We start from the raw sequence: 27,977 nt of genomic DNA, 5'->3' as shown, positions 1-27,977 counted from the left end.
TCTCCACGCCGATCAAAAACATGCCTTTGCGCAACACCATCCTGCATCATATTTGCTGAATTAGCTCTCTTGATGGTTACGATGCTTACTTATTTACACTGTAAAAACAAAACCTAATTTTACAAAAAACATCCCTAAATTTTTTTACAGTACTTTTTTGTAATGTATAATTATATGTAGAACTTATTAAAATGACAAACAATCTCTCTAAATGCACAGTTTGACTTTCAATTTAGGTACTTTATCATAAAAGACAAATTACTGACATATTTGTTTTTTATACAGGGAAATTATAGTATTATTTATACAGTATTTTTCTGTTATTTAAAATTATATTCAAAAATCCGTAAAAATTACAAACAATATCTGTAAATTAACAGCGTGACTGTTATTTTATGTACACTGTAAAAAAAACAAATTTTACAGAAAATATCCTTAAATTTTTTACAGTAATTTTTTGTCATTTAAAATTATATGTAGAACTTAGTAAAATGACAAACAATCTCTCTAAATTCACAGTTTGACTTTCATTTTTGGTGCTTTATCATTAAAGACAAATTACTGACATTTTTGTTTTTTATACGGGAATATTACAGTATTATTTATACAGTATTTTTTCTGTTATTTTAATTTATATTCAAAAATCCGTAAAAATTACAAACAATATCTGTAAATTAACAGCTTGACTGTTATTTTATGTACTATGTAAGTAATGACAAATTACAGCCATTTGTCTGTTTTATATAATAAAATTGCCGTATTATTTATACGGTGTTTTTTCCTGTTTTTTTCTTAAGTACATTTAAAATTACGTAAAATTAAAGTAATAAATTGTAATTACTTGCTCTGTAAAAAAAAAAAACAGGCTGCCAAACAAAAACCATAAAATTATGGTACAATTCTTTTGTTGAAATAAAGTGCAAAAAATAATAAATCTACAGATATTTTCATTAAAATGTTTAAAGAGAAACACTGTTATTTTACAGACTTTTCCTAGATCATTACAAACAAATCAGTTTAATAAAGTTACGCAAGAGTTTTACAAAAAAACAGTGTTATTTTACAGACTTTTCCTAGATTATACAATCAAATCAAATTCAATAAAGTTACAAACTAAGAGTCTTACAAACATTTTAATGAAAATATCTGTAGATTTACTATTTTTTGCACTTTATTTCAACAAAGAAATATGGTTGTTGTTTGGCAGCCGTAGCTGCCAGTCATTTGATTTTTTTAACGATTTTTTTACAGTGTGGAGACGCATGATTAATCATGGAAATTAAACACAAATGATCTATCACAACTGAATTTTCAAATCTGAAAAATTGCTTTAGTCTATTGTCAGTTTATTATAAATATTTCTGGTTTAAAATAATCATGAAAATAGTGGGATAATGGATTTTTTTTTTTTCATTTTAAACCTTATACTTTGCTACTATCCTTCATACCACTAGGTATTGCCCAATTCATTAGCAAGTTTTTAATCAATTAAATTAAATTAATATTTATTTTAATATTTAGATTACTTATTATTAGATATATTTTAATAAACACAGGTCAGTGTAAGTATGTTTTCATTGCATTTTACTTACATTTATCTACTATGCTGAAGGATATTTTCACAAAAATTACTTCAGAAACATCCAAAAAACAGACTTAATTTGCTTAAAATCTCAATTGTAAATCTAATTTGAAGTCTAACCATCACCCAGATCAAAATTCAGCCCTTTATTATTTCATAAATAATTAAATTGAAGAAATCTTCATTCTTATTTTGCAAAAAAATATGAACATGATCATCAAAATCATCAAAACAGATATATCGGATTATATTATAACATTGAATATAAGGCCATTTTGAGGGATGTAAACAATAACAATGGTCCTAATGTATATTAGATTTTTCATTTCCACAGCTTCTAAGAATCCAGAAAGCTCCACATATTGATACACTTTTAATGACGGCTGTGTTAACAATAATTATGACTGAATTACATCTAATTACAGTTCTGAAATAGTTTGACGATAAGCAGGAACTGTTCATAATATCGCTATTGAAATGGTCTATAAGGCCATTTTAAAGATGCAGAACAGTGTAACAGGCTATTAATATCATATTTAATCATGAATACTATAGTTTAATCATATGTTTACAGTCATTTATTGCTGTAAACATGCTATTTTTATTTTTATTTTAAAATCAATCATAAAGGATGAACTGATCATATATTACAACCTAATTCAACCACTAGCAAATAAACGTGTATAATAAGAGAATATAATCAATTTTACACCCCATTTTCAACAAAAATAGCGACTTTGTATTTGATTGTGAACAAATCCATACACTTTCTCAAATTCCCAAACTTTTAGCTAATTGCTAATAGCTAATTGCACCACGCTGTGATGTAGTTCGGAGAAAGCGAATGGGAAAAATTCCTCCTAATGCGATCAATTCTGTGCTATTTGGCAAAAAAAAATCACAGTGAACCTCTAATTAGCCCTGGTGCTCTGATTGGCCCTAAATTGACTTGATTCATTAATTGAGCTCGTCTGATTGGCTGATGAGATTGGATGTGTCTTCAGTCCAAACATGCAAGCGGCTGTTCATTGGCTAATGTGGCATTCTCTCTATCTCTCTCTCTATCTCTCTATCTCTCTCTTGTGTTGTTGTTGTTGGTGTTGTAGAGCGGTTTCTGTGCTGCTTTGTACCTTTTCCTCCCATTTCTGGCCGGCTTCATCCCTCCATCATCGGGGTAACTAATGAGCCCGCTCCAGTTGCCCACCTCCTCTCCTTTGAGGCGGGAAAACTGTTGCCCACTAGTGAGAAAATGAGGCAGGTCGTATAAGGTTTCATTTAATCCTTCAAAGCAGCAGAAAATGTCAAACACACACACACACACACACACACACACGCATATACACACACAGCTCTGTCAGATTAGACTTGAGTTTTTCCTTTGTTTTGCTTGTAGACATTCGTGTATGTTGTTATTAAGTGTCACTCATGCTCAGTTGAGGAAAAAGTACAAACAAATCAGCCTCAAGTAAAAAAAACTTGCCTAAAAATGTAGTGCAAGTAGGGTAAATGAATCTGTTTTAAATACTACTGAAAGTATGAGTACAAAGTAGCCATTTCAAAAGTACTCAAGAGTGTGTGTAAACGTAACATTCTGTAGTGCATCAATTTATTGCCCAGCAGGCACACAACATCATAGGACATTTAATATTAGGTTAGATTTAGGTTGTGATGTCAGGTGACCAAAATTCAATGTCCAGCCAGCGTCTAAGGACAATGTTATTTTGTTAATAACATGTATTGACATTGACATTGACATTGTTATTGACATATGTTAATATGTCAATAACAATGTCAAATGACGTTGATGTTGCAACCCAAGCTCATTCTGAAAACGTAGCCCCGCGGATGTTTCTGGAAACCGCGATTTACGTGGCCGGAGGTACATATGGCTGCATTTCGTTTTTTCGAGCGAACGCTACGGGGCGGTGTGACGCCGCTCCTCTTCTTCATGCTCGCCGACTGTAACGGCTCGCCTCCGTGTGGAGGGCTTTCCCGCCGCAACCAGTTTGCTTAGACGCAACCGCGTCCAGGGAAGAGCGGTTCTAGAAATCAGGTAAGATGAAAAACAGAATCCAAAAAATAAAAGCAAACGAGTTCATGACAGGGCGAGAATGCGGTGAAATCCGAAAACTCGGTCAAACTCGGATGAGGGCTTTTGATTTTTTTTTTTCTGGATGGCTTTTATAAACCGTCGCTAGGGTCTAGGGACAGAGGAGGACTGTAGCTGGGTCGGCCAAATGGCTGGCCGCCCAGTTGATCGTTCAGTCATTCAGTCAGTCGGACAGACTGTCGCTCGACAACGGCCTCCGGCGGCTTTTCGCGCGAGAACAGCGCAGGGGTGAACGGCGCACGTTCCTGAGAGGCGTTCGAGACGCAAAAAAGCGCGGCACAGTAGCCTCTCGCGGATTCGTGAAAACAAAAACTGCACAAATATGTACCTCCGGGGACGTATTTCGCTGTCTCTAGAAACGTCCGCGGGGCTACGTTTCCACAATGAGCCTTGGTTGTTGATATTTGGTCAATTTTAAGTTGTTAGAAAGTGACCAGAATCTAAAGTCGAACCAACATCTTAAACCAACATCACATTAATGTCAAATACTGACATTTATTAATCAGTTATGGCAACCAATATTCAATGTCTGATAGACGTCATAGTGGTAACATCCACACAACTTTAAGCTGAAACATCACTACACGTTGATATTTGGTTGGTTTTAGGTTGGACGTTGGACATTAATGTTGGCCTGATGTTGAGTTCTGATGTCAACCTGATTTTCTTTTCCAAACAAAATGCAACATCCCCATGACGTTGGGGTACAAGGTCAATTTGACGTCATGTTAACGTCCTGTGCCTGCTGGCTGTTTAAGGCCATTTCGGTCATCATACAGTAAACATCCGTCATCTTCTCATCAGTGACATACATCTAAATAGTCTTTGGGTCGATGTGTGTAAAGATTTTGGATGTCTTCTTGGACACTTTAAATGCTTCCAAACAGTTTGCTGCGGTTATAAAGCAGGCACAGAAAATCATAATATAAGGTTAGATTTAGGTTGTGATGTCGGGTGACCAAAATTTAATGTCTAGTCAGCGTCTAAGAACAATGTTATTTTTATTTCCAATAACGACATCAAATGACACTAATAATTAGTTGATTTTGGGTTGTTAGAAAATGATCGACATCTTAGTCAAGCCGAGATCTTAAACCAACGTCATATTGACGTCAAATACTGACATTTATTTGTCAGGTGTGGCAGCCAAAATCCAAAACCTGATAGACGTCATAGTGGTAACGTCCAAAAAGACATCAAGCTGAAGAAATCACAGGACTGATTTTTCTAATCCCCATAGACAAAGTAAAAATAAAGTAGTGACTGCAGGTTAAAGGAAAGTAGTGGAGTAAAAGTACTAATACAGCTCTAAAAATATACTCAAGGGAAAGTAAAAGTACACATTTTTGAAACTACTTAGTCAATTATAATTCCCTAGGAAAAACTACTCAATTACAGTAGTTTGAGCATTTGTAATGTGTTACTTTACCCCACTGCTCATGAAGAAAGAAGAAGAAATACATAGGCCTAATGTAAATCCCCCAAAAAAGAAGGAAATTCTCAAAAGATACAGATATACAGATAGAGGTGGGATTTGGTGATTTTAGGGCCCCAAGCAAATCCAGCCATGGAGGTCAAAAGGTCTAAAATGCACCTTCATTCATTAATTTTCTTTTCAGCTTAGTTCCTTTATTAATCTGGGGTCGCCACAGTGGAGTGAACCTCCAACTTATCCAGCAAATGTTTTACACAGCGGATGCCCTTCCAGCCGAAACCCATCACTGGGAAACACTCATACGCACTCATTCACACACATTCAGTTAAAGTCAGAGTTATTAGCCCCGTGTTTATTTTTTTTCAGCACATTTCTAAACATAATAGTTTTAATAACTCATCTCTAATTACTGATTTATTTTATCTTTGTCATGATGACAGTCAATAATATTTGACTAGATATTCTTCAAGACACTTCTATACAGCTTAAAGTGACATTTAAAGGCTTAACTAGGTTAATTAGGTGAACTAGGCAGGTTAGGGTAATTAGGCAAGTTATTTTAAAGCGATGGTTTGTTCTGTAGACTATTGAGAAAAAAATATATAGCTTAAAGGGGATAATAATTTTGTCCTTAAAATAGTGTTCAAAAAATTTAAAACTGCTTTTATTCTAGCCGAAATAAAACAAATAAGACTTTCTCCAGAAGAAAAAAATATTATCAGACATACTGTGAACATTTCATTGCTCTGTTAAACATCTTTTGGGAAAAATCTAAGGGGACTAATAATTTTGACTTCGACTGTACACACACTACGGACAATTTAGCTTACCCAATTCATAGCACATGCCTTTGGAAACCCACGCCAACACTGGGAGAACATGCAAACTCCACACAGAAACGCCAACAGGCCCAGCTGGGGCTCGGACCAGTGACTTTCTTGCTGTGACGCAACAGTGCTTAACACTGAGCCACCGTGTCTCCCACTTTTTTTATTATAAATGTTTAAATATTTTGTAGAAATTTTGATAAATCTTTTCAGGATTCTGTTAATAGCAGAACAGCGTTTAATTAAAATAGCACTGTTTGTCAAATTATAAATGTATTTACAGTCACCTTTAATCATGGAGGTTTGATTATTAAATTAAAATAGTTTCAAATAAATATTAAACCTCAGACTTTAGAGGAGTAAATAGTATGTAAAACTGAGGACAAATGTTGCACATGTTTACCCAGCACATGATATTTAGCATATTTCTGGACATGAATCTTACTGGTGCTCATTTTGTCTTCACTGCTTTATGGATTAAAACACTGATACAATAAAAAAAAGACGATCAGAGCAGATGATGGGTTTGAAGAAAAGCAATAATCCTGATTCCTTCCAGGCGTTTAGGAGGATGAGACATTGCTGTCTTACAACATATTGTAGATTGAAAAATCAAATATGTTTTTAGGATTTAAATAAATGGTATGAGTGCATGTTATTTTCTCTGGAAAAAGAATGTTTTGGTCCATTTTCCCTGAACAGACGTTACAGTGGGATGACAAACATGGATTAATGTTATGGTTGCATTCATTTATTGATTTTCTTTTCGGCTTAGTCCCTATATTAATCTGGGGTCGGCATAGTGGAATGAACCGCCAACTTATCCAGCATGTTTTACGCAGCGGATACCCTTCCAGCTGCAACTCATCACTGGGAAACATCCATACACAGTCATTCACACACATACACTACAGACAATTTAGTCTACCCAATTCACCTGTACCACACGTCTTTGGACTTTGCCCTTAGTGTCATACCAGTGACGATGTACAGCCACATCGCACTGCTACTTCGACTGCATAATTGTATGTATCAAAAAGAAAATCAAACACGGAGAGTCTCAAAACACTTTTGTATGAGGAACTACTTTCTTCCGCCATTCCTTCACATCTGAAGCTGACGTCAGAACAGCAAAAAACATTACTGATTCACTAATGTCACTTTAGAGCTAGCATTTGAATAATTATTTAGCGTAATGTCTAAAGTGATGACAAAACAGGCATTTTTGCTCACATTTTAGGATTATAAGGCTGAACGGCATGAAATGCCATCTCGGACTAGAGATTTCCTAGAATTTCTTGCAATCAGAAGATCACAAAATTACTATAGTATAAATAAAGCACTACAACATACAAAAGAGAGAGAAATCGACTTAAAATCATTTACCTGTTTAATAATGATTTGATCAGCTCTAGTTTGAAATCACTTTGTTTTCTTTTGAGCTCATTATGCGGTCTCTGTCGCCATCTTGTGGATGAACATCATCACCGTCTTTGCTCAAAGACAGGCTAATGGCCGCGGATCGACGCGCTGTCTCTCAGAAATTATTTAAATATAGGCACTATCCTTATAAATCAACAGCATAGTTGCAATCTAAACAACTTTATTCCCGACTAAAAAGCCTTAAAAGTACATTATGTTGCACAAAAGCAACAATATTTGTCAAACTGCAGAGGGTCATCTGCTTGACTGCTTCTTGCTGTATGTGGGCGGAGTAATACACAAGGGTGAAGGATAAGAAGTCGGAAACGTTTTTTCAGTAAAGAGCCATTGATTTTTTTAGCAAATGTATTTTTACAACTGCATTACAATAAATAACTGAAAAATATTATAGTATTACTACTAATACTGTATTATTATTATTTATAATATTACTATAAATGGTAACACTTTACAATAACAGTACATGAATAATGATGTATTAATATGTAAACTAAACATTACTTTATTATGAATTAATGATGAGTTAAGGCATGCATTAATCGTGAATTAACTTTAACTACAACATGATTCACATGAGTTCATGTGTAAATAACGACTTACTTAATTACTTGTTAGTACATATTGTTAATTAATGTATTAATTAACATTTAAGTTTAGGCTAAATGTAACCAACATGAACTCATGAGCTGTTAATGTATAGTTATGTCATGACTTTACTAGGAGGGGCACATCACTATTAAATCATCCTTAACTACTTATGAACTCCTCTTCATGTTGATGTTGACAGAACACTTCTCTATTGTTATTCAGTGTAAACTCACTAGTTGGACGTGCATAAGGAGTTCATGAGTAGTTAAGAATCGGTTAATGATGATGTGCCCCTCCAAGTAAAGTCACAACATAATTATACATTAACATATCATGAGTTCATCATGGTTAAATTAAGCATAAACTAATGTGGTAATTAATACATTAAATAACAAACAATCATGAACTAACAAGTAATTAAGGTAGCCATTATTCACACATGAACTCATGTGAATCATGTTGTAGTTAAAGTTAATTCATAATTAGTGCATACCTTAACTCATCATTAATTCATAATAAAGTAATGTTTAGTTTACATATTAATACATCATTATTCATGTACTGTTATTGTAAAGTGTTACCCTATAAATAATACAGGTTTAAACAAAACCTTAATTTTAAATTTTTGCACAACTCAATGAATAAATAAATAAATAAAAATGAAGCATCACATGTTGAGCAAGTCCATGACTGAAGAAAGAATAATTTATAGTATTTTTATTTTCGCCATCTCCCACTCATGAATGTTGTTTGAATTTAAGTTAACATAGAAAAGTAGCTAAGTTGTTTGCCCTTTATTCCCTACGAAAAAAACTGCTTAACCAGCCTAGGCTGGTGGGCTGGTTTTAGCTGATTGACCAGCCTGGTTTTAGAGGGGTTTTGGCCATTTCCAGGCTGGTTTACAGGCCATTTTCAGCCTGGTCTGACCAGCTAAGATTAGCTTGACCAGCCTAGCCAGGCTGGGAGCCCACCCAAAACCAGGTGTGTCCAGCTTAAACCAGGCTGATAAAGCTGGTTTTAGCTGAATTTAGCTGGTCATTTTCCAGCCTGACCAGGTAAGACCTAAATGGCTGGAAACCAGCCTGGAAATGGCCAAAACCCCTCTAAAACCAGGCTGGTCAATCAGCTAAAACCAGCCCACCAGCCTAGGCTGGTTTGAGCTGGATTTTTCAGGTGTCGCAAAAGTTTATCCACATTGCTACAAAGGCACATTGATCGAAACGTCCTTTGTTTACTGAGTTCATATTCATTGTGTTGTAAAAAAATTACAATTAAAAAGGGGATTATAATTGTATTTTAGATAGGAAACTGAACATTTTTTGAACGGTAAAATAATATTGATGAAAGACTGCTGGAGAGAACACATTTTTAGTCAAAGAGCCACATGTGGCTCGAGAGATATAGGTTCCCTACCACTGGATTAAGAGGCTATCAGCCAATCAGATTCATGAACCAGACAGAACTGTTGTATAAATATATTTATAACCACAATACACCACATTACTGTAGTAAAAACTTAAGAATACAGTATTTATTAATTTATAATTTCATATAGTTTATCCTACAGCATGCCATATGATAGCGTTAAATAAAAAAGTTGTAAATGCAATAATATTGGTTCGTTCATTTTCTCCAGTTAAGTCCCTGATTATCAGGGGTCACCACAGAAGAATGAACCGCCAACTACTCTGGCATTTGTTTAATGCAGCAGATGCCCTTCTAGCCACAACCCAGTACTGGGAAATACTATATACAGTATGATGCACTTTAGTATAGTATGGTTCAGAACACTGAAGTATATTTACTAAATATTACTATAGTGTTTTTACATGTGGGGCATGGACAGCCATTTTCTACATGTATATCCTGAAAGCACCAGTTTAATGTGGACATCAGCTCTTTAAGTGCATGTGGACACTCGCTGACCAGGATGAGAATCGCAAGCTCAGCTGCTAATGTGAAGCGAGAGAGAGAGAGAGAGAGAGAGAGAGAAAGAGCATACGAAGGACAGGCGCGTTCTTGCCGTGGAGCAGATAATGAAGAGGTCACCGCTGAAGAAGAAGCCTGAATGTCAATACTTTTTTCTGCATGGCACAGGCACTTAGAAGATCAATATCTCCAGGAAAAAGGCAGAGATTTCAAGCCTGGCACACGACTGCAGAGGCCGATTAATAAATCTGGCTCTAGTGTAATTGGAGCTCGGAGGTAGAGAACGCAATAAAACAACCTTGTTGGGAATTGATTTATATGCACAGACGTTTATATGTAGCAATCACTTGGCTAGTTCAGTATTTATTTTATTTTTTTTAGACAAACTGCTCCAACTAGCTGAGAATTATGGAGGCCAATTCCATCATAAAATGTTTTTTAAAGGTGCAGTGTGTTATTTTCACCACTAGTTGTGCATTCACAACAAACAAAGGTGTCTTTGACACATCCTTTGGGTTTTTATCATACTAATTATATTTTAGGCTTCTGTTATAACGCTGCTCTGTGCAGTTTAATAAAACACAACATATTGAAGCAACTGTAGTGTCTCTCTTGTTTTCTATAAAACCAAACCGGACACCGAGAACAGAGCTTAATTTGAGCCGGATCTTGCAGGATCCTGCTCTAGATAATGTCAGATATTATATGTCGGCTTAGTCCCTTTATTAATCCAGGGTCGCCACAGTGGAATGAACCGCCAACTTAATTTTACCCAATTAACCATTTTTTACACAGCGGATGCCCTTCCAGCCGCAACCCATCTCTTGGAAACATCCACACACAATCATTCACACACGCTCATATGATATGGACAATTTAGCCTACCCAATTCACCTGTACCGCATGTCTTTGGACTGTAGGGGAAAGCGAAGCACCCGGAGGAAACCCACGCAACCGCAGGGAGAACATGCAAACTCCACACAGAAACACCAACTGACCCAGCCGAGGCTCGAACCAGCGACCTTCTTGCTGTGAGGCAACAGCACTACCTACTGCGCCACTATGTGTTACCCTATTTCCTTTTATTTCAGAAATGATTCATTTACAAATTAAGCACTGACCGAGAGGGTGTGATTAGCATGAACACACAGCACACGCACCGTCTCACTAACTGCCATTGAAACATTTGGGATAATGTAAGTACATAAGTCAGCAAAATATATAATCCTGTTCTAGGGGGGTTTGGATATTTTAATTCAAATAATCGTACATATTCTGCCGTTAATTTCAAGATATATATGCTGGCAGGAACATGTATGAGGACGTTTTACTCAGTTCTGCAGGTGCATTATTAATTCATGCATTTGTCAGAATCTCCGGGCCGGCATGTAACTGCGGGCAGCACTATGAGGTGTAAAAATCAAAATAACTTCACTGTCAGATGATATATGATATATATGTAAACTATATGTATGTATAGTAAGTAAACTATATGTATGTATGTATATATATATATATATATATAYACACACACACACACACACAYATATATATATATATATATATATATATATATATATATATATATATATATATATATATATATATATATATATATATATATATATATATATATATATATATTTATATATATATATATATATATATATATATATATATATATATATATATATATATATATATATATATATATATATATATATATATATATATATATATATATATATATGGCACTGTGTTTGCTGCATACAAACGTTTTACTCTAAATAAACATAAAATAAAGAAATAAATTATATATAAAGTGATCAGCATAAATTAATATTTCTATCCATTTCTCAGTGAATATAGCCCCAAATTTGTGGTGCATTGAAACAAGTATCAATAACATATATAAGATTAGAAACATCATAAAATTTAATTGATTGCAAAAATTAATGCAATAAAAGAAAACCTCTGTTATGAAATCTCAGAGGCTCAACTCCCTCTTTAAGGCTGAATTTGAGATTTGAAACAGTTCGTTGTTTGTCAAGGATTCAGAGCAATTCCTAATGGGAAACACAGAATTTAACATTTGGCAATTTCACAACAGTGAATATACAGCAACATTTGCCTTGGCAAACACCACTAAAAACAGCAAATCCCTGATAGGACGAGCAAACATATGTTTTTCTTTTTTTTCTTTTTTCTTTTTTTTTTTTTTTAAATCTGAGCTTAGTTTTTCATTACAGATCTGTTCCAAGTAAACCAAAACACACACTCGCAGAAATAAAAGGCTCAAACACTGGAGTGGTATCTTTTGAAAAGCCAGATTGGTGTACATATTTTTACCCTAAAGGTACACATTGGTACCTAAAAAATACAGCACTCTAAAAAACTTCTAGATTGTAATAACCCAGCACTGAGTCAAATATAAACAAACCTAACAATTTTTTAAACTGAATTACAGTTTTTCTCAGTCGCTTTGGTGCATTTCTCACTACACTATTTACATTTGCACAACAGGTAATGCATTTCTCAAAACAATTAGTCATTTGTGCACATCCTAGTAGCAGTTTCTCATTCTTTTGAACACATTGCGAATGCTTTTGGACATGCATCATTTGCTTTCATACAACTCTCTGCTGTTTATAACATTATCATCTGCTTGTGTCATGTCAGTCAAAATGAACTAAACTTGTAAATGCTGAATAGTCATTCCATATAAAACTAACAGTGCTCATTTCATTCCTGGAGTCATTACATACAAAAATGTTAAACTAGTTGTCAAAATCTGTCAAGCTAATTTTTTTTAACAGATTTAAATCTTTATTTTCCTGAAAATGTCTTTAAAATTGAACAATTTGATGAATGATTTACAGACCTGCGTATGTTGTAGGCTCAGTTCCAATGTGTACTGCAATATTGTGTACAGTTGTGCACAGCTCTGCCTAAAGGGAGTTTATGTTTGTTGTAAATAAGGGTGCATTGATTCTTTTGCACAATGCTGGGAATAAATTAGGATTGCAAAGAGCAAATGCAGTAAAAATGTAAAACATACATATTCAGTGTCTTGTGCTTAGATACCTCACTAAATGCAGTGATGTCTAACTTTACTGTAGTTTTTAAATGGCTGTGCAAATAGTATACAGTGCTGTCTTGAGCATTTTCAGGAAGTGTCACCAAAATCAGACTTTTTTGCATTGAAAAAATGTACAGAGTAAACTGTCATAATGAAAACATGACTAAGCCATTTGACTATCTTGTTCATAAACAATGGTGACAGGACTTTTCATTTTGATGATACTGACTCTTTCATTGACATGAATACTTGCTTTTGAGGAATGAACTAGCCATTTTGAGCATGTGATGCGCTTTTGCAGGTTATCAGCTGGGTTTTGCAGTTTGTACTAATTGTTTTGAGAAAATCATTAAATGTTGTGCAAAAATGCACTAGTGTTGTGAGAAACGCACCAAAGCGACTGAGAAAAACTGTAAAATACACATTTTACCCCAATTGGTTGTGTTTGTCTATTTTTGACCCAACATTGGGTTACAACAATATAGAGTACATTTTTGTACCTGAAGGGTCCATATTCCATAAAGGCAGTGATGGAAAAAGCTACTTTTTAAAGTATTAAATTACAATCTGAAGCCCAGATAAAATAAAAAAAGCAAAAATAGCATAACACATTTTATTACTTAAAGTGTCACTTTTGGGTTGTTGTAAACCACTGTTGGGTCAAATATGGACAAGCACAACCAATAAGTTACAACAACCCAGCAATTTTCAGAGTGTACATTTATGTATCTAAAGAGTCCATATTGGTACAATAAGCTGCATATTAGTACTTAAAAAGTACAGCATGATGTATATTAATTATGGTATAATATAGACCCTTCAGGTACAAAAAATGCTGGGTTGTTGTAAACCAGTGTTGGGTCAAATATGGACAAACCCAACACTTAATAATTTTTTTTAAATTAAATTTATATGACACTTTTTAACAGATTGATTGGGTTAAATATGGACAAATACAGTCAATGGGTTAAAACGTGTAATTGAAATTTAATTGGAAAAATTGAGGCATCAATTGATATCAATAAGGACCCTTTAGTTATAATAAATGTAGGCTACTATCTAAGGCTGCTATCTAAAAAATGCTGGGTTGCTATAAACCAATGTTGGGTCAAACATGGGCAAACCCAACCAATGGATTAAAAAGTGTTTAAATTTAACTGGAAAAATTGATGCAATGTTGGGTTTGTCCATATTTGACCTAACATTGGGTCAAATATGGACCCAGTTACCACAACCCAGCATTTCTTAAGTGTACATTCATGTCCATATTTGTAGCATAAAGTTGCATATTCTTAAATAGTACAGTATGATGTATATTATGGTATAAAATAGACCCTTCAAGTACAAAAATGTACCCTTACGAATGCTGGGTTGTTGTAAACCAATGCAGGGTCAAATATGGACAAATAAATAAATATTGATAAATATAGATGCCTGAAGAGTCCATATTGGTACCATAAAGGTGCATATTAGTACCTAAAATATACAGTATGGTGTACCCTTTCAATGTTTATAAATACTAATATTTACTTTTATTGTATAATATAGACCCTTCAGGAAAAAAATGAGTTTGTTGTAAACCAAGGTAGGGTCAAATATGGACAAACCCAACAATGCATACATTTTTATTTAAATTGAAACAACTTTTTTTAAACCCATTGGTTGGGTTAAATATGGACAAACACAACCAATGGGTTGAAACATGCCATTTCAATTTAACTGAAAAAAAGACACATTGTTGGGTTTGTCCATATTTGACCCAACACTGGGTATCAACAACCCAGCATTTCTTAAAGTGTATTTATGTACCTGAAGGGTTCATACCTGAAGTACAGTATGGTGTATGTTATGGTATAATATAGACCCTTCAGGTACAAAAATGTACACTCAAGAAATGCTGGGTTGTTGTAAACCTATGCTGGGTCAAGTATGGACATATAAAAATATGGACACCTAAAGAGTCCACATTGATACCATAAAGGTGCATATTTATACCTAAAAAATAGATACATTAATATGTTTACAACAACCCAGCATTTCTTGAGTGTACATTTTTGTACCTGAAGAGTCCATATTGGTACTATAAGGCTGCAAATTAATACCTTAAGTGCAATACGTCAAAGCACAACCTCTATTAAGAAATCCTATTGACTTGATGTCATGTTTAATACTGCCTTTGGGATTTTAAGCAGTTTTATAGTTTATCATTCAGTTAAATCCAGGACAAAACTCTCAGGATTTAAGAATTTGTCCATTTAGACAGTAAATACAGCAACATTTGACAAACATGACTAAAACCCTTCAGGTACTAATAATAGGCTATCAGAAATAGCTGGATTTTGTAACACAATGTTGGATCATATATGGACAAACCCAACTGCTGGGTTAAAAAAAGAAGAGTAATTTAAACTGAATTGAAATGAACACAATGTTGTGTTTGTCCTGAATTGACCCAGCATTTTTAAGCTAAGAGCTAAGCTTTTGAAGATACCAGCCCGTTGACCTCTATTATACAGTCTTCAATGTGTTTTTTCCTAAGAAAACCTGAAAAGCGAAAGACTCGTATGTCTCAATTCGATCTCCGTTTACTCTCGCGGCATCATTTTCTGTGTTAAATGAAGCCGAAAGCACTCTGCGCTTGTTTTCTCTCCACTTCAGCAGAACAGATCCGGGGTACAGGACAGCATTCATGCCATCGGCTCTGATGTCATGAATGCTGAGTGTGTGTTAGACGCAGGACGGGGTTCAGGTGGGAGTGTGAGAACGCTCCTATTCAGCATATGGGCATCTGCTTGGACGCAGGAACCATAATGCACTGTGGGGGTGGGAGGGGGGGGGGGGGGGGGGGCGCTTCTTACGAGAGAGACGCCATTTTACATAGACAAACACACACACACACACGCACTCTCATACACCCTCGCAATGCTGAGCCATCTTACCTCAGGTCCCAAAATAAAAAGGCTACAATGATTCACCTTCCGGCACTTATACTCTCAGTATGATGTCATTTCAATGCAAGTGGCCCCATAAAACATGAAATCTGGGTCTCATGAAGCACCACTGATGATTTAAATGCATAATTAATTGCTAGTGCGTAAATCTAGGCTAGTGCTCATGCAACAAATTACATATATATATAAAAACAAGGCTACATCACAGTCTTCCAGTGCACTGCTTTTCTTCACAGCCTAAAGACACAATTAGGGTCTGCGCTATATGCTTTTTTTTTTTTTTTTTTGCTGTCACACAGGTTTACGCAAGATGTATGAGCTGTTTAAAAGGACTGAAGATAGAAAAACAAACCAAGACAAGAAAAAAGGAAGAAGAAAAACAGACTTAAGCATCTTGCTGCATAGACAGTCATTGAGAGACTGTGTATGGCATGAATTAAAAGAGATTTTGGAGCAATATGGGTGCGGTATGACTACATAATACTTGCTTTAACTAATAATACACATTTATATTTATAATCATTCATGCATCATTGATAAAGCCATCAGATTCCAGCTTACCTTTTGATGTAGTTCTTGCCATAGAGGATTTGCTGCAATAAGGTGACCAGTCCGAACGCGCATATGAAAATAAAACACAGGGATCTGTTTCCTAGCAGATCCCTACTAGCTGTGGGATCTGAGTAGCCCATTCTTCTGCCACGGTCGCGTATTTTCCCTATTGAAAACACATTGGGTCACGCCCGCGCGTGTTTACCGTTCTCACGGGCACTGATGCGCGCTCGGGATCCATAGCAGCTGCTTTGTTTTGCTTCACTATCGTGCTTAAAGCAATCTGTCCGTGCTTATGTCAGATAAAGCGATGGTATAACTGCTCTTTGAGGTGAATTGTCTATGTTTAGAATATGTCGCACAGCCTACAAAGACGCGCCACTCCTGCAGAATGCGCGTGCCATACATGGAGCGCGCGCGGTCGGTGACGCGCTCCTATCACTCTCATCAGCACCAATGAGGCGGGGAGAAACTGCAGACACCATAAATGAAACTATTAATAAAACGCGACGCAAGATGGAATTACAAGAGGATTCATAGACTATTGATAGTTGGACATATTGAATTAATACAATTACCTATACACGAAGGTTAAACGCAAGTTAGAGAACACGTGATATTAAAGTAATTAAGTGAACATTATTTAAAAAAATAAAAAATTATAAATAAATGAATAAATAATAATAATAATAATGCATATATATATATTTAAGGTGGTTCATTCCGCTGTGGCGACCCCTTATAAATTAAAGGGACTAAGTTGAAGGAAAGTAAATTAAACATATGTTTAATTAAATTGAAATATTGTTATTGATTTAATATCGTTCTCAAGCTGGATTCCTGGAGGGCCGCAGCTCTACATAGTTTTGCTCCAACCCTAATCAAACACATCTGATCCTACTAATCAAGGTGATCAAAACTACTAGTGACTATTAAGTCTGTGTGAGTTGTTTGAGGCTAAACTATGCAGAGCTGCGGCCCTCCAGGAATTGAGTTTGAGACCGTTGATTTAATACAACGTAATTAAACATGATCATGTAATTTGTCATGTAAATATAATAAGAATAAGAATATAAGTATATAATAAGTATAATAATTGTAATGTAAATATAATGAATAAATAAATAAATATGAGGTGATGCATGTTAAAAAACAGCAGTTAAAATATATATTTTTTTATTTTAATTCAATTCAATTCAGCTTTATTTGTATAGCGCTTTTACAATGTAGATTGTGTCAAAGCAGCTTCACATAAATGGTCATAGTAACTGGATCAGGGCAGTTCAGTTTTTTAGTGTTTAAGTTCAGTTCAGTTTAGCTCAGTTCAGTGTGATTTAATCATTACTGAGAGTTCAAACACTGAAGAGCTAATTCATTGATGCGTAGCTCTACCAATCCTGAACCATGCGAGCCAGTGGCGACAGCGGAGAGGGAAAAAAAAACTTGAGAGAACCAGACTCTATTGATCTATAAATACCAGATTTTATTGAAGGTTTTTAATTTATTATTATATTTTATTATAGCCTAATGCTAATTGATAAACATTAAATATATAAAGTGGACCACATTTTATACTATGTATCATTTTTTTTATTAGACAGCAATTTAACTTTTGAAATTCATATTTCCCATGTCACAAAAACTGCATTCTTTCATCTGAGAAATATCGCTAAGTTACGAAGTATGCTATCCATCTCAGATGCAGAAAAGCTAGTCCATGCTTTTCTGACTTCTAGGCTGGATTACTGCAATGCTCTGTTCGCTGGTTGCCCAGCATTCGCAATTAACAAACTTCAGCTAGTACAAAATGCAGCTGCCAGAGTTCTTACCAGGTCTAGAAAATATGATCATATCACCCCAGTTTTATCTTAATATCTTAATATCTTAATTTAAGATATTGCTTCTTACCAATAAAGCTTTAAACAATCTAGCTCCTGTTTATCCAACCAACATTATGTCTCGCTACAATCTGACTCGCTTTTTAAGATCTCAAAACTCAGGGCTTCTAATAGTACCTAGAATAGCAAAGTCGAGTAAAGGAGGTTAAGCCTCATTTATGGCTCTTAAACTCTGGAATAGCCTTCAAATAATGTCAAAGGCTCAGACACACTCTCCCAATTCAAAACTATATTAAAGACCTATCTTTTTAGTAAAGCTTACAGTGCCCCACACAGGTTTTTGCATCTCATTTATATATACACTATGAACAGCAGCTACGCTAATTTCCTCCTGGGGATACTTATCCTGAGGCCCTCAGACTATGCAGTTCCACTGATTGATTCAAGACCAGTGATGAGATGATCCCAAGGTTTCCATAATCCTGGACCAGGCCGTATCCTGAGCAGCTGCTGTGGAGTGGAGAGCATGAGACTGATTCCTGTGATGCTCCAGGGACAGACAAGTCTTCGCTGAGGTCCAGCATTCTTTAGCCTCTGGCGCCCAGACTGCAGCTCTGCAAAAAACGTTTGCCCATAGGAGAAATGATTCTGCCCAACTGAGCCTGGTTTCTCTCGAGGATTTTTAATTCTTCACTTTTGGCAATTGGTGAAGTTTTTTCCTCGCCACTGTAGCCACTGGCTTGCATAGTTCCAGATCTGTAGAGCTGTGCATCAATAGATTTGCTCTTCAGTGTTTAGACTCTCAGCAGTGATTATTAAACCACACTGAACTGAGCTAAACTGAACTGAACTTAAACACTGAAAACTGAGCTACACTGTTTTAATTTACTATGATCTTCTATGTGAAGCTGCTTTGACACAATTTACATTGTAAAAGCGTGAATATCCATTGTGAATATTAATGGAAAAAAGTCAACAGACCAACTGAAATTCCCAAGCTCTCTGAATTTATAAATCTTAGTTATGAGATTGTGTAGCTAAAATTTGTATTTATTATTCTATGATTCAATTTCTAAAATAAAAAAACACATACATTCATTTTCTTTTCAGCTTTAGTTCTTTTAATAATTTTATTTAGCATATGTTTTATGCAGCGGATGCTCTTCCAGCTACAACCCATCACTGGGAAACACCCACACACTCTCATTCACACACATACACAACAAACAATTTACCCTACCCAATTCACCTATACCACATGTCTTTGGACTTTGGACCCCACGCCAACACAGGGAGAACATGCAGACTCCACACAGAAATGCCAACTGACCCAGACGAGGCTCGAACCAGCAACCTTCATGCTGTGAGACGACAGTGCCAACCACTGCGGCACTGCGTCACCCAAAATTGACATCTAGACAACGGATTACAAATGTTTTAGCCCCAACTAATACACAGACACACACATTCACCCTCACACATTCTTTTAAAATGATTAGCATTTTTACTTTGCCGTTTTATTGACTCCCTAATAATGTCATTTGCCTTATTAGTAAAAGATAATTGGGATTTTTATATCATATTTTTGTGAATTACAAATACACACACCTGGCCAATCATAGAAACGGCACCTCAAATAACCCTTGCTTTGTCTTGCTTTGACATCAGAAGATTGCGGCAGCCTATGAAGGTCATTTTGTTTTATGTCCCATGCAGGGACGGTCGGAGTCCAGACATTTTTGTCAGCTCTGTAATTTATGATGGTTGCCTGTGGTGATTGTGAGCCGTTACTGTTTAAAAACCATTAATAAAAGACAAGGAAATAAATCAATGTTTTATTTTTAAACACTGTTTTATTTTTTATGATTAAATTAAGTTAATTATAATGACTACATAAAACCCTATCAAAGAGACAGCTCACCAAAAAAATGTACATACTCTCCCTGAAGTGGTTCCAAACATTTTTGAGTTTCTTTATTCGGTAGAATACACAATAAGATATTTTGAAAGCTACTATGGAAGTCAATGGTTACAGCTTTCTTCAAAATATTCTTCAAAAAAGCGTTCTCAAGAAAATAAGTAAAAGGCGAGAAAATATTGACTTAATTTTCAATTTTGTGTGAACTGTCCCTTCAACTTTCCATCTGTTTAATTTCGGACACTTAGGACTGATAAAATATTAGTAAATGTTTATATATGTATCACAGCTTCCACTTTATCAATATCACCTATGATCTAGATAAACCAGCAAATTAACCAGTGATAAAACGTTTTTTAGTCGTCGTCGTTCATCAACTTATGGATGCAGAAGCCTGCAGTAACAGTATGGGGACATTTATAGTCGTTACACCAAAAGCGCGCCGGTGGTGTTTTAATGGTACACCAGCGTCTTTTCCGGTCTCTTTCGAATCAGCTCTGAGGAAAGATGGTGAGTTTCTCAGCGCCTTGCCCTCAAAATCCTCTAACATCTGGTTCATAATTTGTTTTAAAATACTGTACCTTTATTAATATCACAACCATATGTATTCGGTTTTCAATATTATATGTTATGATTGTAGCTCTTTAGGTTTTGAGTGTTATTGATGATCTTTTAAAATAAGCTAGCATGTCGCTTAGCCTCCCCGTTCATTTACTGGCGAGCTCGCGAAAACATACCGGGTCGCTATTACATCTTCAGTGTTTAAATGAACGGTTAACACGCAAAATTGAGACTTGATGAATATGAGAGCGTCTGAATTCGTTAATTAATCTAACACCATCATTATGAAGTGAATTGTGTGGCTAATGCTACGTTCTTCGTACGAGTAATTGAGGTAAAGTTGGTTTTATATTTTCACATTCGTTCATGTAACTGTCTCTATTGTTTTTACCACCCTAATTTGAATATTCGGTCAGAATTAGCATGCAAGTATGACTTTAAAACAACATTAGCACTATCTAACTGACTGTAAACATGGTTGTATTTTGATAATCATTGACTGCTAATATGATTTCCCTATTTAGAATTTGTAAAGAATACTTTTCTCAAATCATATTATTAAGGAGAATGTCTGAATACCCGAATATAAAACCAACTTTACCTCTATGTACGAGTAACAGTTATGCTTGCAAACATTTCAAGAGCCTGGTAAACTATTCAAATATAATCGTAATGTTTACTACAAATGAAGATTTGCTTGGCATAGCCTCAGCCTGTTTTTTTTTACTAACTTGCTGCAAATTACCATCATCACCAAGAGTCAAATGGGATAAATTAAAAACTAAACACTGCTAACGTTATATATGAATGCTGCCATTTATAATGCTACATTTTTTAATATAACCTTTCATGCAGTGTGTAATGTAAATTGACATGCAAAGTTTTCAAATCATAGTGCACAACTAATAAAGTTATGGTCTCCTGTCAATTAGTTCTTAACTGCCTGATTGAAGTCATTTATTTGCGTTATAATAATAAAAATAAGTGACTAAATGAGTTTTCTGATTTATATATGTTTGTCTGCAAACATCAGAACCTGTATTCTAGTACAAACATAGGAAGTCAGTTTTTAGTTGCCTGCTAATTTTATTTATTAATGTTAATGATTACCAATGAAGAATTGCATAATATTATCCTCAGCCTGTGCCTTTTTTAATACAGCAACTCGCCAACAGATAAATAAAATAAAAAACACTGCTATATGAATGCTCCTATTTATAATTCTTAATTTTTGAATATACCGTTCATGCAGTGTGTAATGTAAATTGGTATGCAAAGTTTTTAAATCATAGTGCACAACAAATGAAGCCTCGAATTAATTCACTGCCTCGTTATTTTAATTGCGTAATATTAAAATAAATGGTTAAACGATTTTTCTGATCTATATATTCTTGTCTGCAAACATGCTTCAGAGCCTGTTAAACTATTTTAGTATAAGCTTATGAATTCAGTTTCTAGTTGCCTGCTAAATGTTTACTACTAATAAAGATTTGCTTTGCATCATATCCTCAGCCTGTTTAAGTACAGCAAAAAAAAAAATTATATGAATGCTGCTATTTATAATGCTCAATTTTTAAATATTGCCTATCATGCGGTAATGTAAATTGGCAAAGTTTTTAAATCATGGTGCACAACAAATAAACATAATGGTCTCCTGACAGAGTTAATTCTTAACTGTCTGAATAACATGTCAGTATTGCAAGCGGTATCAAATTATGATTATGGTAGTTTGTGGTTTTCATTGATTGCCTTTAAACGGTACTTTTACCCTCTTGTCTCAAACACCCTCACCAACTTACCTTTGCATAAAGTAGCTTAAAATTGTGGTAAAGTTGTTTTTCTCTTCGCACTTAATTTTACTTCATTAATTTTTTTTAAACAGTGACAACTTATTTAACACTTTGAATATTCGATCTGAAATCGCTGTGCTCTCATAGTGGGAAAATGGAACAAAATCTTGCGGCACATTTACAGGGGTGATAGCGTTCCGGCACCACGCCGGATTTCCGGCGTACTGTGGCTGCGGGAAAAAAAAAATCAGGTTCACGGATATTGATCTGTCATTTCTCTAGATTCACAGAATTCACTCACTGCTGAAAGCGCCGGATTGGTTTTTATTAAGTGCCATTTTGTGTGCTCGTGAATCATCTTTTGAGTGTAGACGCCATGTAAATAAAAGATTAATTGTGTAATTTAGAGAGCTTTATAAATTATAACGGATCTTTGTGAGATCTCTATGAACTAAGATTAGTGACGCTTTTTAGTGATAATAAGGGGAGCGTGCTTTGCACTTTCCAGGCTATAATCCATTCAGAATTTGTATGAAACTTTCGTTTTCGGCACATATACGCTGATATGTTTTGGGAATGACATCTGCATATTTACGCTGGGTTTATTCTCGAAATAACGGTGAAGCAATAGACGGGACAAAAATATATTTCCCCCTTCTCCTTAAACAACTTAGTGTTTCTGCTATGAAATAGTTCAGTTTTGTATGTAGCCTAATGGCAAAGTGTTTATATTTAGTTTCGTTTTTATTCAGCTTATTTAGAAAAACGTTTGGAGCATTTTTTTATTCGTTAAAAATATATATTTTTTTTTATCGAACAGCGCCCAGCGGAAGACCATCATTGTCTGTTTGATCAGTTTGCCTTCTCAGATCATCACGACTTGCCTAAAATAAAAGATATAAAACAGTTCAAGTATAAAACAATGGTAGCTTAAACGTTAAAGAATGTGTGCTATTAGGCGCATAGTTTGCTTATAAAAAGCTTGCAGGACATCGAGGCGCCAGAGCAATCACTTGCATTTTTTTAGTGGGAGCAATTTAAAGTTATCCGTCATTTTTGCTCACAAAGTACGAGTAATACATCAAAAAACGTTACAGCGTTTTTATAAAATAAAGAAAACCAAAATTATGCGCTTTCTGTCGTCTGGTTTTTGAACAGGAGCGCTTAACAAAATGAAGCAAAATGTATATGCCTCACAGACATAATAAATATATTTATAGAAAGCTTTAAATTATTACTTAACGAAATAAAACAAATCGAAAACAAAAAAACTCCTTCATGTAATCCGTAAAGATGAATTTCACTCTAAAGGCGAGTCCAAGAGGAGATTGCCAGTCAGGATCTTTGCGACACTGACTCAGAATAAGTTTATTAATTAGTAATTAAGATATGTCCTTACTCTTTCCTCGACACATTCAATGTTATTTGTTTTTGCCGGTGCTTGGGGCGAGTTTTAGCTTATTGTGTGCGCTTGAACGCGGATTCACAGTAGCAGTTTTAACATGGAGTGACACGACATCTGACGTACAGATGACACTGGCACATGCCACTGAGTGAAGTGACACTTCCGGTGGCACGTCCGGGTTTCCACTGTCATGTGTCACTCGCTAGTGGCATGTGTAGTGACCTGTGTCACTCAGAGTGTCGCGCTGCATGTCACTGCAGTGACATCGACACCCGGCGAAGTTTATGACATTAATTAACACGAGCAAAACCATATTTAATCATTACGCGACTTTTAACCTAATTTATCGCGTCGCAAGTTAGGCTACTCCACGATGTTTTAATTTAAACGCATTTATATTATGTATTCGTAGTCATACTTCCGTACGTAATATAGTCATTTGACAGTACATGTCAGTCAAATTTATTGTGGCATGCTTATGTATGGGAGGGGTTACACTTATCTGTTGTACTGTATATTATTGCATCCTGGCAGTTCCTTTGTTCCCTACAATATGGACTTCTCTATGTTTTTAATTCATTCATTTATTTTATTATTTAACTTATTTTCATTTTAAGGTATTTTAAATAATATCCTTTAAAAAGTTATAATAAAATGCATGTTGAAAACTCATAACATATATGCATGTAAGATAACAGGTGTCATTTGCCTAATGATTTTTAAATATTAAAGCAAAGAGACTTAAAGATTAAGGTGCTTATAACGTGCTTATACTGACACCTACTGGCACATGTCACAAGATCACTGACACTGGCAAGTGTCACTGACATTACTGGCATGTGTCTAAAAAGAGCCACTTGACAATAATGATGATCAGGGTTACACACAGGCTGTTAATATATTTGGGCCCAGGGCCCCACAAGTTATGTGTTAAAAGTGCGTTGCATACATAGTACCCCCACCCCTACTCACCTCAGGGGCAAGGAAAAAAGTTCAGGCTCAGGAATTTTTTCCACTATCAGCCCTGCATTTATAAACGCAACACTGATGACGCATGTCTCCAATTCTTCCACTTGTTTTAATTAAGGTTGGCAACACAACATGGGGTATTATAAGCTATCATGCATTTTAATAAAGTTATTATTAGTTATTATAATTAGTTCGAACTAAGGGTTTTCCATCAATTGATAAACTCAAAAGATGTAATGTTGTACGGGCCGGTACAGACATCCAGTCTCCACGCTGGCTCCACAAGGATCTCATGTGCGTGACGTTGCTTCAACTTCTTTTCAAACAGGAAGAACGAATTTGTTTGAAATAATGCAAAAACAACCGCTTTTAAGTAAAAGATCTGTGTCCTAATAGTGTTTTTAGCAACGTTGGACATATACACGTCTGTCAACACCTCCAAAAATGTGTTTTGGTGTTTCGTAGCCCTTTAAGGAAAAACCACGAGCTTGAGAATGTAAAAACCAACTTCACCTCAATTTCTTTATATGCATAATTTCAGGACTTTTTCCTTAATTTATATACATAAAACTTACATTTCATGAATTTCTTTCCTATTCCAGACGAAGGGTACGTCGTCTTTCGGTAAGCGTCGTAATAAGACGCACACTCTGTGCCGCCGCTGTGGATCCAAGGCTTATCATCTGCAGAAGTCCACCTGCGGCAAGTGTGGATACCCTGCCAAGCGCAAGAGAAAGTGTAAGTGTCCCTATGTTCAGGTTAAAGAGTTTGGGTGTCCATCCTCGTTCTAGCCTAGCAGATTTAAGGAGCCCAAATTGGTGACATTTTTAAACAGGCCTACGTTTTTAGACTGAATTTTAGGGCTGCACAGTACTAGAAAAAATATACAATACCTATTATTTACTAAAAGTCATTTATTTGTGCAATGATGTTACACTTTTTTTTTTTATCTAATTTTAATTCAGACTTTAAAAAAAAATCTGTTGAGGTGTAAAGATTTAGTCTATAAACATTTAGTGAAAACATCAGCAGGTATTCTGCTATTTATTCTCTGTTGTCTTTTTCATCATCTTGAATCCCACCATTAGTGTTTACCTTCAGCTTTGGGCTGCTTCAGCCAATAGCAAAGCAGAAACTACTGTGATGGCGGGGATAAAGATAGTAAGGCTCATCTGATTGGTCAAATTTAGATAGACAACCACTAGATATATTTTAATAAATAAATCAAGTCTGCAATATATTGCATGTACTATCGCAATAAAATATTGTGCTGATTGTGCAGCCCTACTCAATTTATAAGAAACCTGGCATTAAAAGCTTACCAGTGATGTGCAAAAATAAATGTCTGAACAAATGAGTGTCCAGTGATAACTGATTTTGAACTGAGGTAAGCCTGAGGTGTGCCTGAACAGAAGCTGGACATGAGTCTTCTGTCATTCGTTTAAAGTTTAATGATTGGTTTTGTTTGTAGACAACTGGAGCGCTAAGGCTAAGAGACGCAGCACCACAGGAACCGGCCGCATGAGACACATGAAGGTTGTTTTCCGCAGGTTCAGGTGAGTAATGTTGTGGTCTGATCAGATTTTCATGTTTTTGAGTCTTTGTTTTGACTTGGAAGAAATGCAAGAACATTTAAGACTACACAAATTGATTAAACTCAATATATTCCAGTTTTTTTCCCTCAATAACTTTTTAAAGTTATGATACTGTTGAAATTATTACCTTTTTGTGATTGTTAATGACACTAAGGAGCTCTTAGTTGTTTTGTAAGAATAAAGATTATTTTTTCAAACTTTGGTCTACTTTTGATGTCTAATTGAGTTGAAAAGTTGATTAAGGGCACAATTACGTTAAACAGAAAAACAATTGTTTTATTTTTATTTGTAATCTAAAAGAGTTCTTACAATTAAAATAAGTTTGATAACTTAGTGGTTTGAAATTTTGGCAAATAAAGTACTAAACATTTTAATGCATTTAGAGGATTAAAAGTTTTTCTGCATTTTTTTTTAAAACCAGTCTTTATATTAATTTTTATATAAATTCCTGCCATTGAAATGTGTTTTTTAGCATGTTATTCTTTGATACTGTGACGTTCAAACTGTTGCTGGATGATTTAGTTGAATCAAATCCCACACAAGACTTTCCAAAAGGAAAAGAGAAACCATTTTGTGACTCATGCAAGAATATTTTAACTGTAAAACACTTTAATGTGTATTTTTAGACTATATTAGACAGATATTTTCTGACTAAAACATTAAATGGAAATGTTTAAAATGGAGCCTTCTGTAATACTTTTACAATATTTATACTGTATATAACTTTTTATTGTCATCTTTTTTCTAAACATTTTGTAAATTACATGTTGAATTTTAGGTGTTAATTTTGTCATGAATAAACCCAGTGCAGCATTAAAACGCACAAATAAATGTAATCAACTACACGCCCAAATCTCAAGTTAGCATCTGTAACATGGCTTACCAGTGATGTTCAAAAATAAATGTCTGAACAAATGACTGTCCAGTGATAACAGATTTGTACTGAGGTAAGCCTGATTCGTAGATTGGCTTTTGTTAGGAAAGCCTTTTCTGTTATTATAAGAGTCTTAAACGCATGCCTCCAATCTTGCTCATGGTTTTTTTTTACTATCTTTAGGACCATTAAAATGTATCTGCGCGTGATGTTTTGTTGACAAGTCTGTTTTCTGTGCATTTCAGAAATGGATTCCGTGAGGGAACTGTTCCCAAACCCCGTCGGGCAGCAGTGGCTGCGTCCAGCTCCTCATAACGTGTTTCCAATAAAAAGTGACGTTTGAAATGTCTGTCTGAATACCTTAATTTTTTTTATATTAATATTCGGAAAAAAGCTCCTAGCACTTCACAATGCAAACTAAAGTCTTGATTTGAAAATGGTTTTATAATAAATCTAGTTTATTAAGTATCTCCTATAGCTTCTTTGTCTTTTAAAAGATCATTATCCATTTAGTCAATATTTACCGCCCCA

At 35.0% G+C, this 27,977-nt stretch overlaps 2 protein-coding genes and 2 non-coding genes across 7 annotated transcripts in view; 3 read left to right on the top strand and 1 right to left on the bottom strand.

Annotated features, from left to right (window-relative positions):
- Positions 1-16,909, bottom strand: part of st8sia5 (ST8 alpha-N-acetyl-neuraminide alpha-2,8-sialyltransferase 5) — a 35,308-nt gene extending 18,399 nt beyond the window's left edge. For 2 of the 4 annotated variants that reach the window (XR_012396556.1, XM_005160981.5), the window contains exons 1-2: positions 16,506-16,909; positions 2,713-2,820 (exon numbers count right to left, since the gene is read on the bottom strand). Coding sequence is in view for 3 of the 4 variants with exons in the window: in XM_005160981.5 (XP_005161038.1) it covers positions 2,713-2,820; positions 16,506-16,636 (239 nt within the window). In the remaining variant the exon portion in view is untranslated. The remainder of the gene's footprint in view (positions 1-2,712; positions 2,821-16,505) is intronic. The other 2 variants (NM_001204154.1, NM_001204155.1) reach the window with 2 other exon arrangements.
- Positions 16,910-20,733: 3,824 nt separating this feature from the next.
- On the top strand, positions 20,734-27,944 carry rpl37 (ribosomal protein L37). Its single transcript, NM_001002069.4, has 4 exons — positions 20,734-20,762; positions 25,580-25,715; positions 26,449-26,533; positions 27,692-27,944. The coding sequence occupies exons 1-4, from the start codon at positions 20,760-20,762 to the stop codon at positions 27,759-27,761; spliced, it is 294 nt and encodes a 97-aa protein (NP_001002069.1). The 5' UTR covers positions 20,734-20,759; the 3' UTR covers positions 27,762-27,944.
- On the top strand, positions 26,293-26,371 carry LOC137488891 (small nucleolar RNA SNORD72). The gene has a single exon (XR_011008152.1). It is a non-coding gene; the product is annotated as a small nucleolar RNA SNORD72 (small nucleolar RNA).
- On the top strand, positions 27,449-27,526 carry LOC137488890 (small nucleolar RNA SNORD72). The gene has a single exon (XR_011008151.1). It is a non-coding gene; the product is annotated as a small nucleolar RNA SNORD72 (small nucleolar RNA).
- Positions 27,945-27,977: the final 33 nt, after the last annotated feature.

This window comes from Danio rerio, chromosome 21 (genome assembly GCF_049306965.1).
Source record: "Danio rerio strain Tuebingen ecotype United States chromosome 21, GRCz12tu, whole genome shotgun sequence".
Classification (NCBI taxonomy): Eukaryota; Metazoa; Chordata; class Actinopteri; order Cypriniformes; family Danionidae; genus Danio; species Danio rerio.
This window is presented reverse-complemented; position numbering and strand designations above follow the sequence as displayed.

Bases quoted from the DNA above. Each gene is read 5' to 3' on its own strand.
- rpl37 (NM_001002069.4), top strand. The intron at 25,716-26,448 runs GTAAGTGTCCCT...TTTTGTTTGTAG, and splicing joins TGCCAAGCGCAAGAGAAAGT to ACAACTGGAGCGCTAAGGCT. The intron at 26,534-27,691 runs GTGAGTAATGTT...TGTGCATTTCAG, and splicing joins GTTGTTTTCCGCAGGTTCAG to AAATGGATTCCGTGAGGGAA.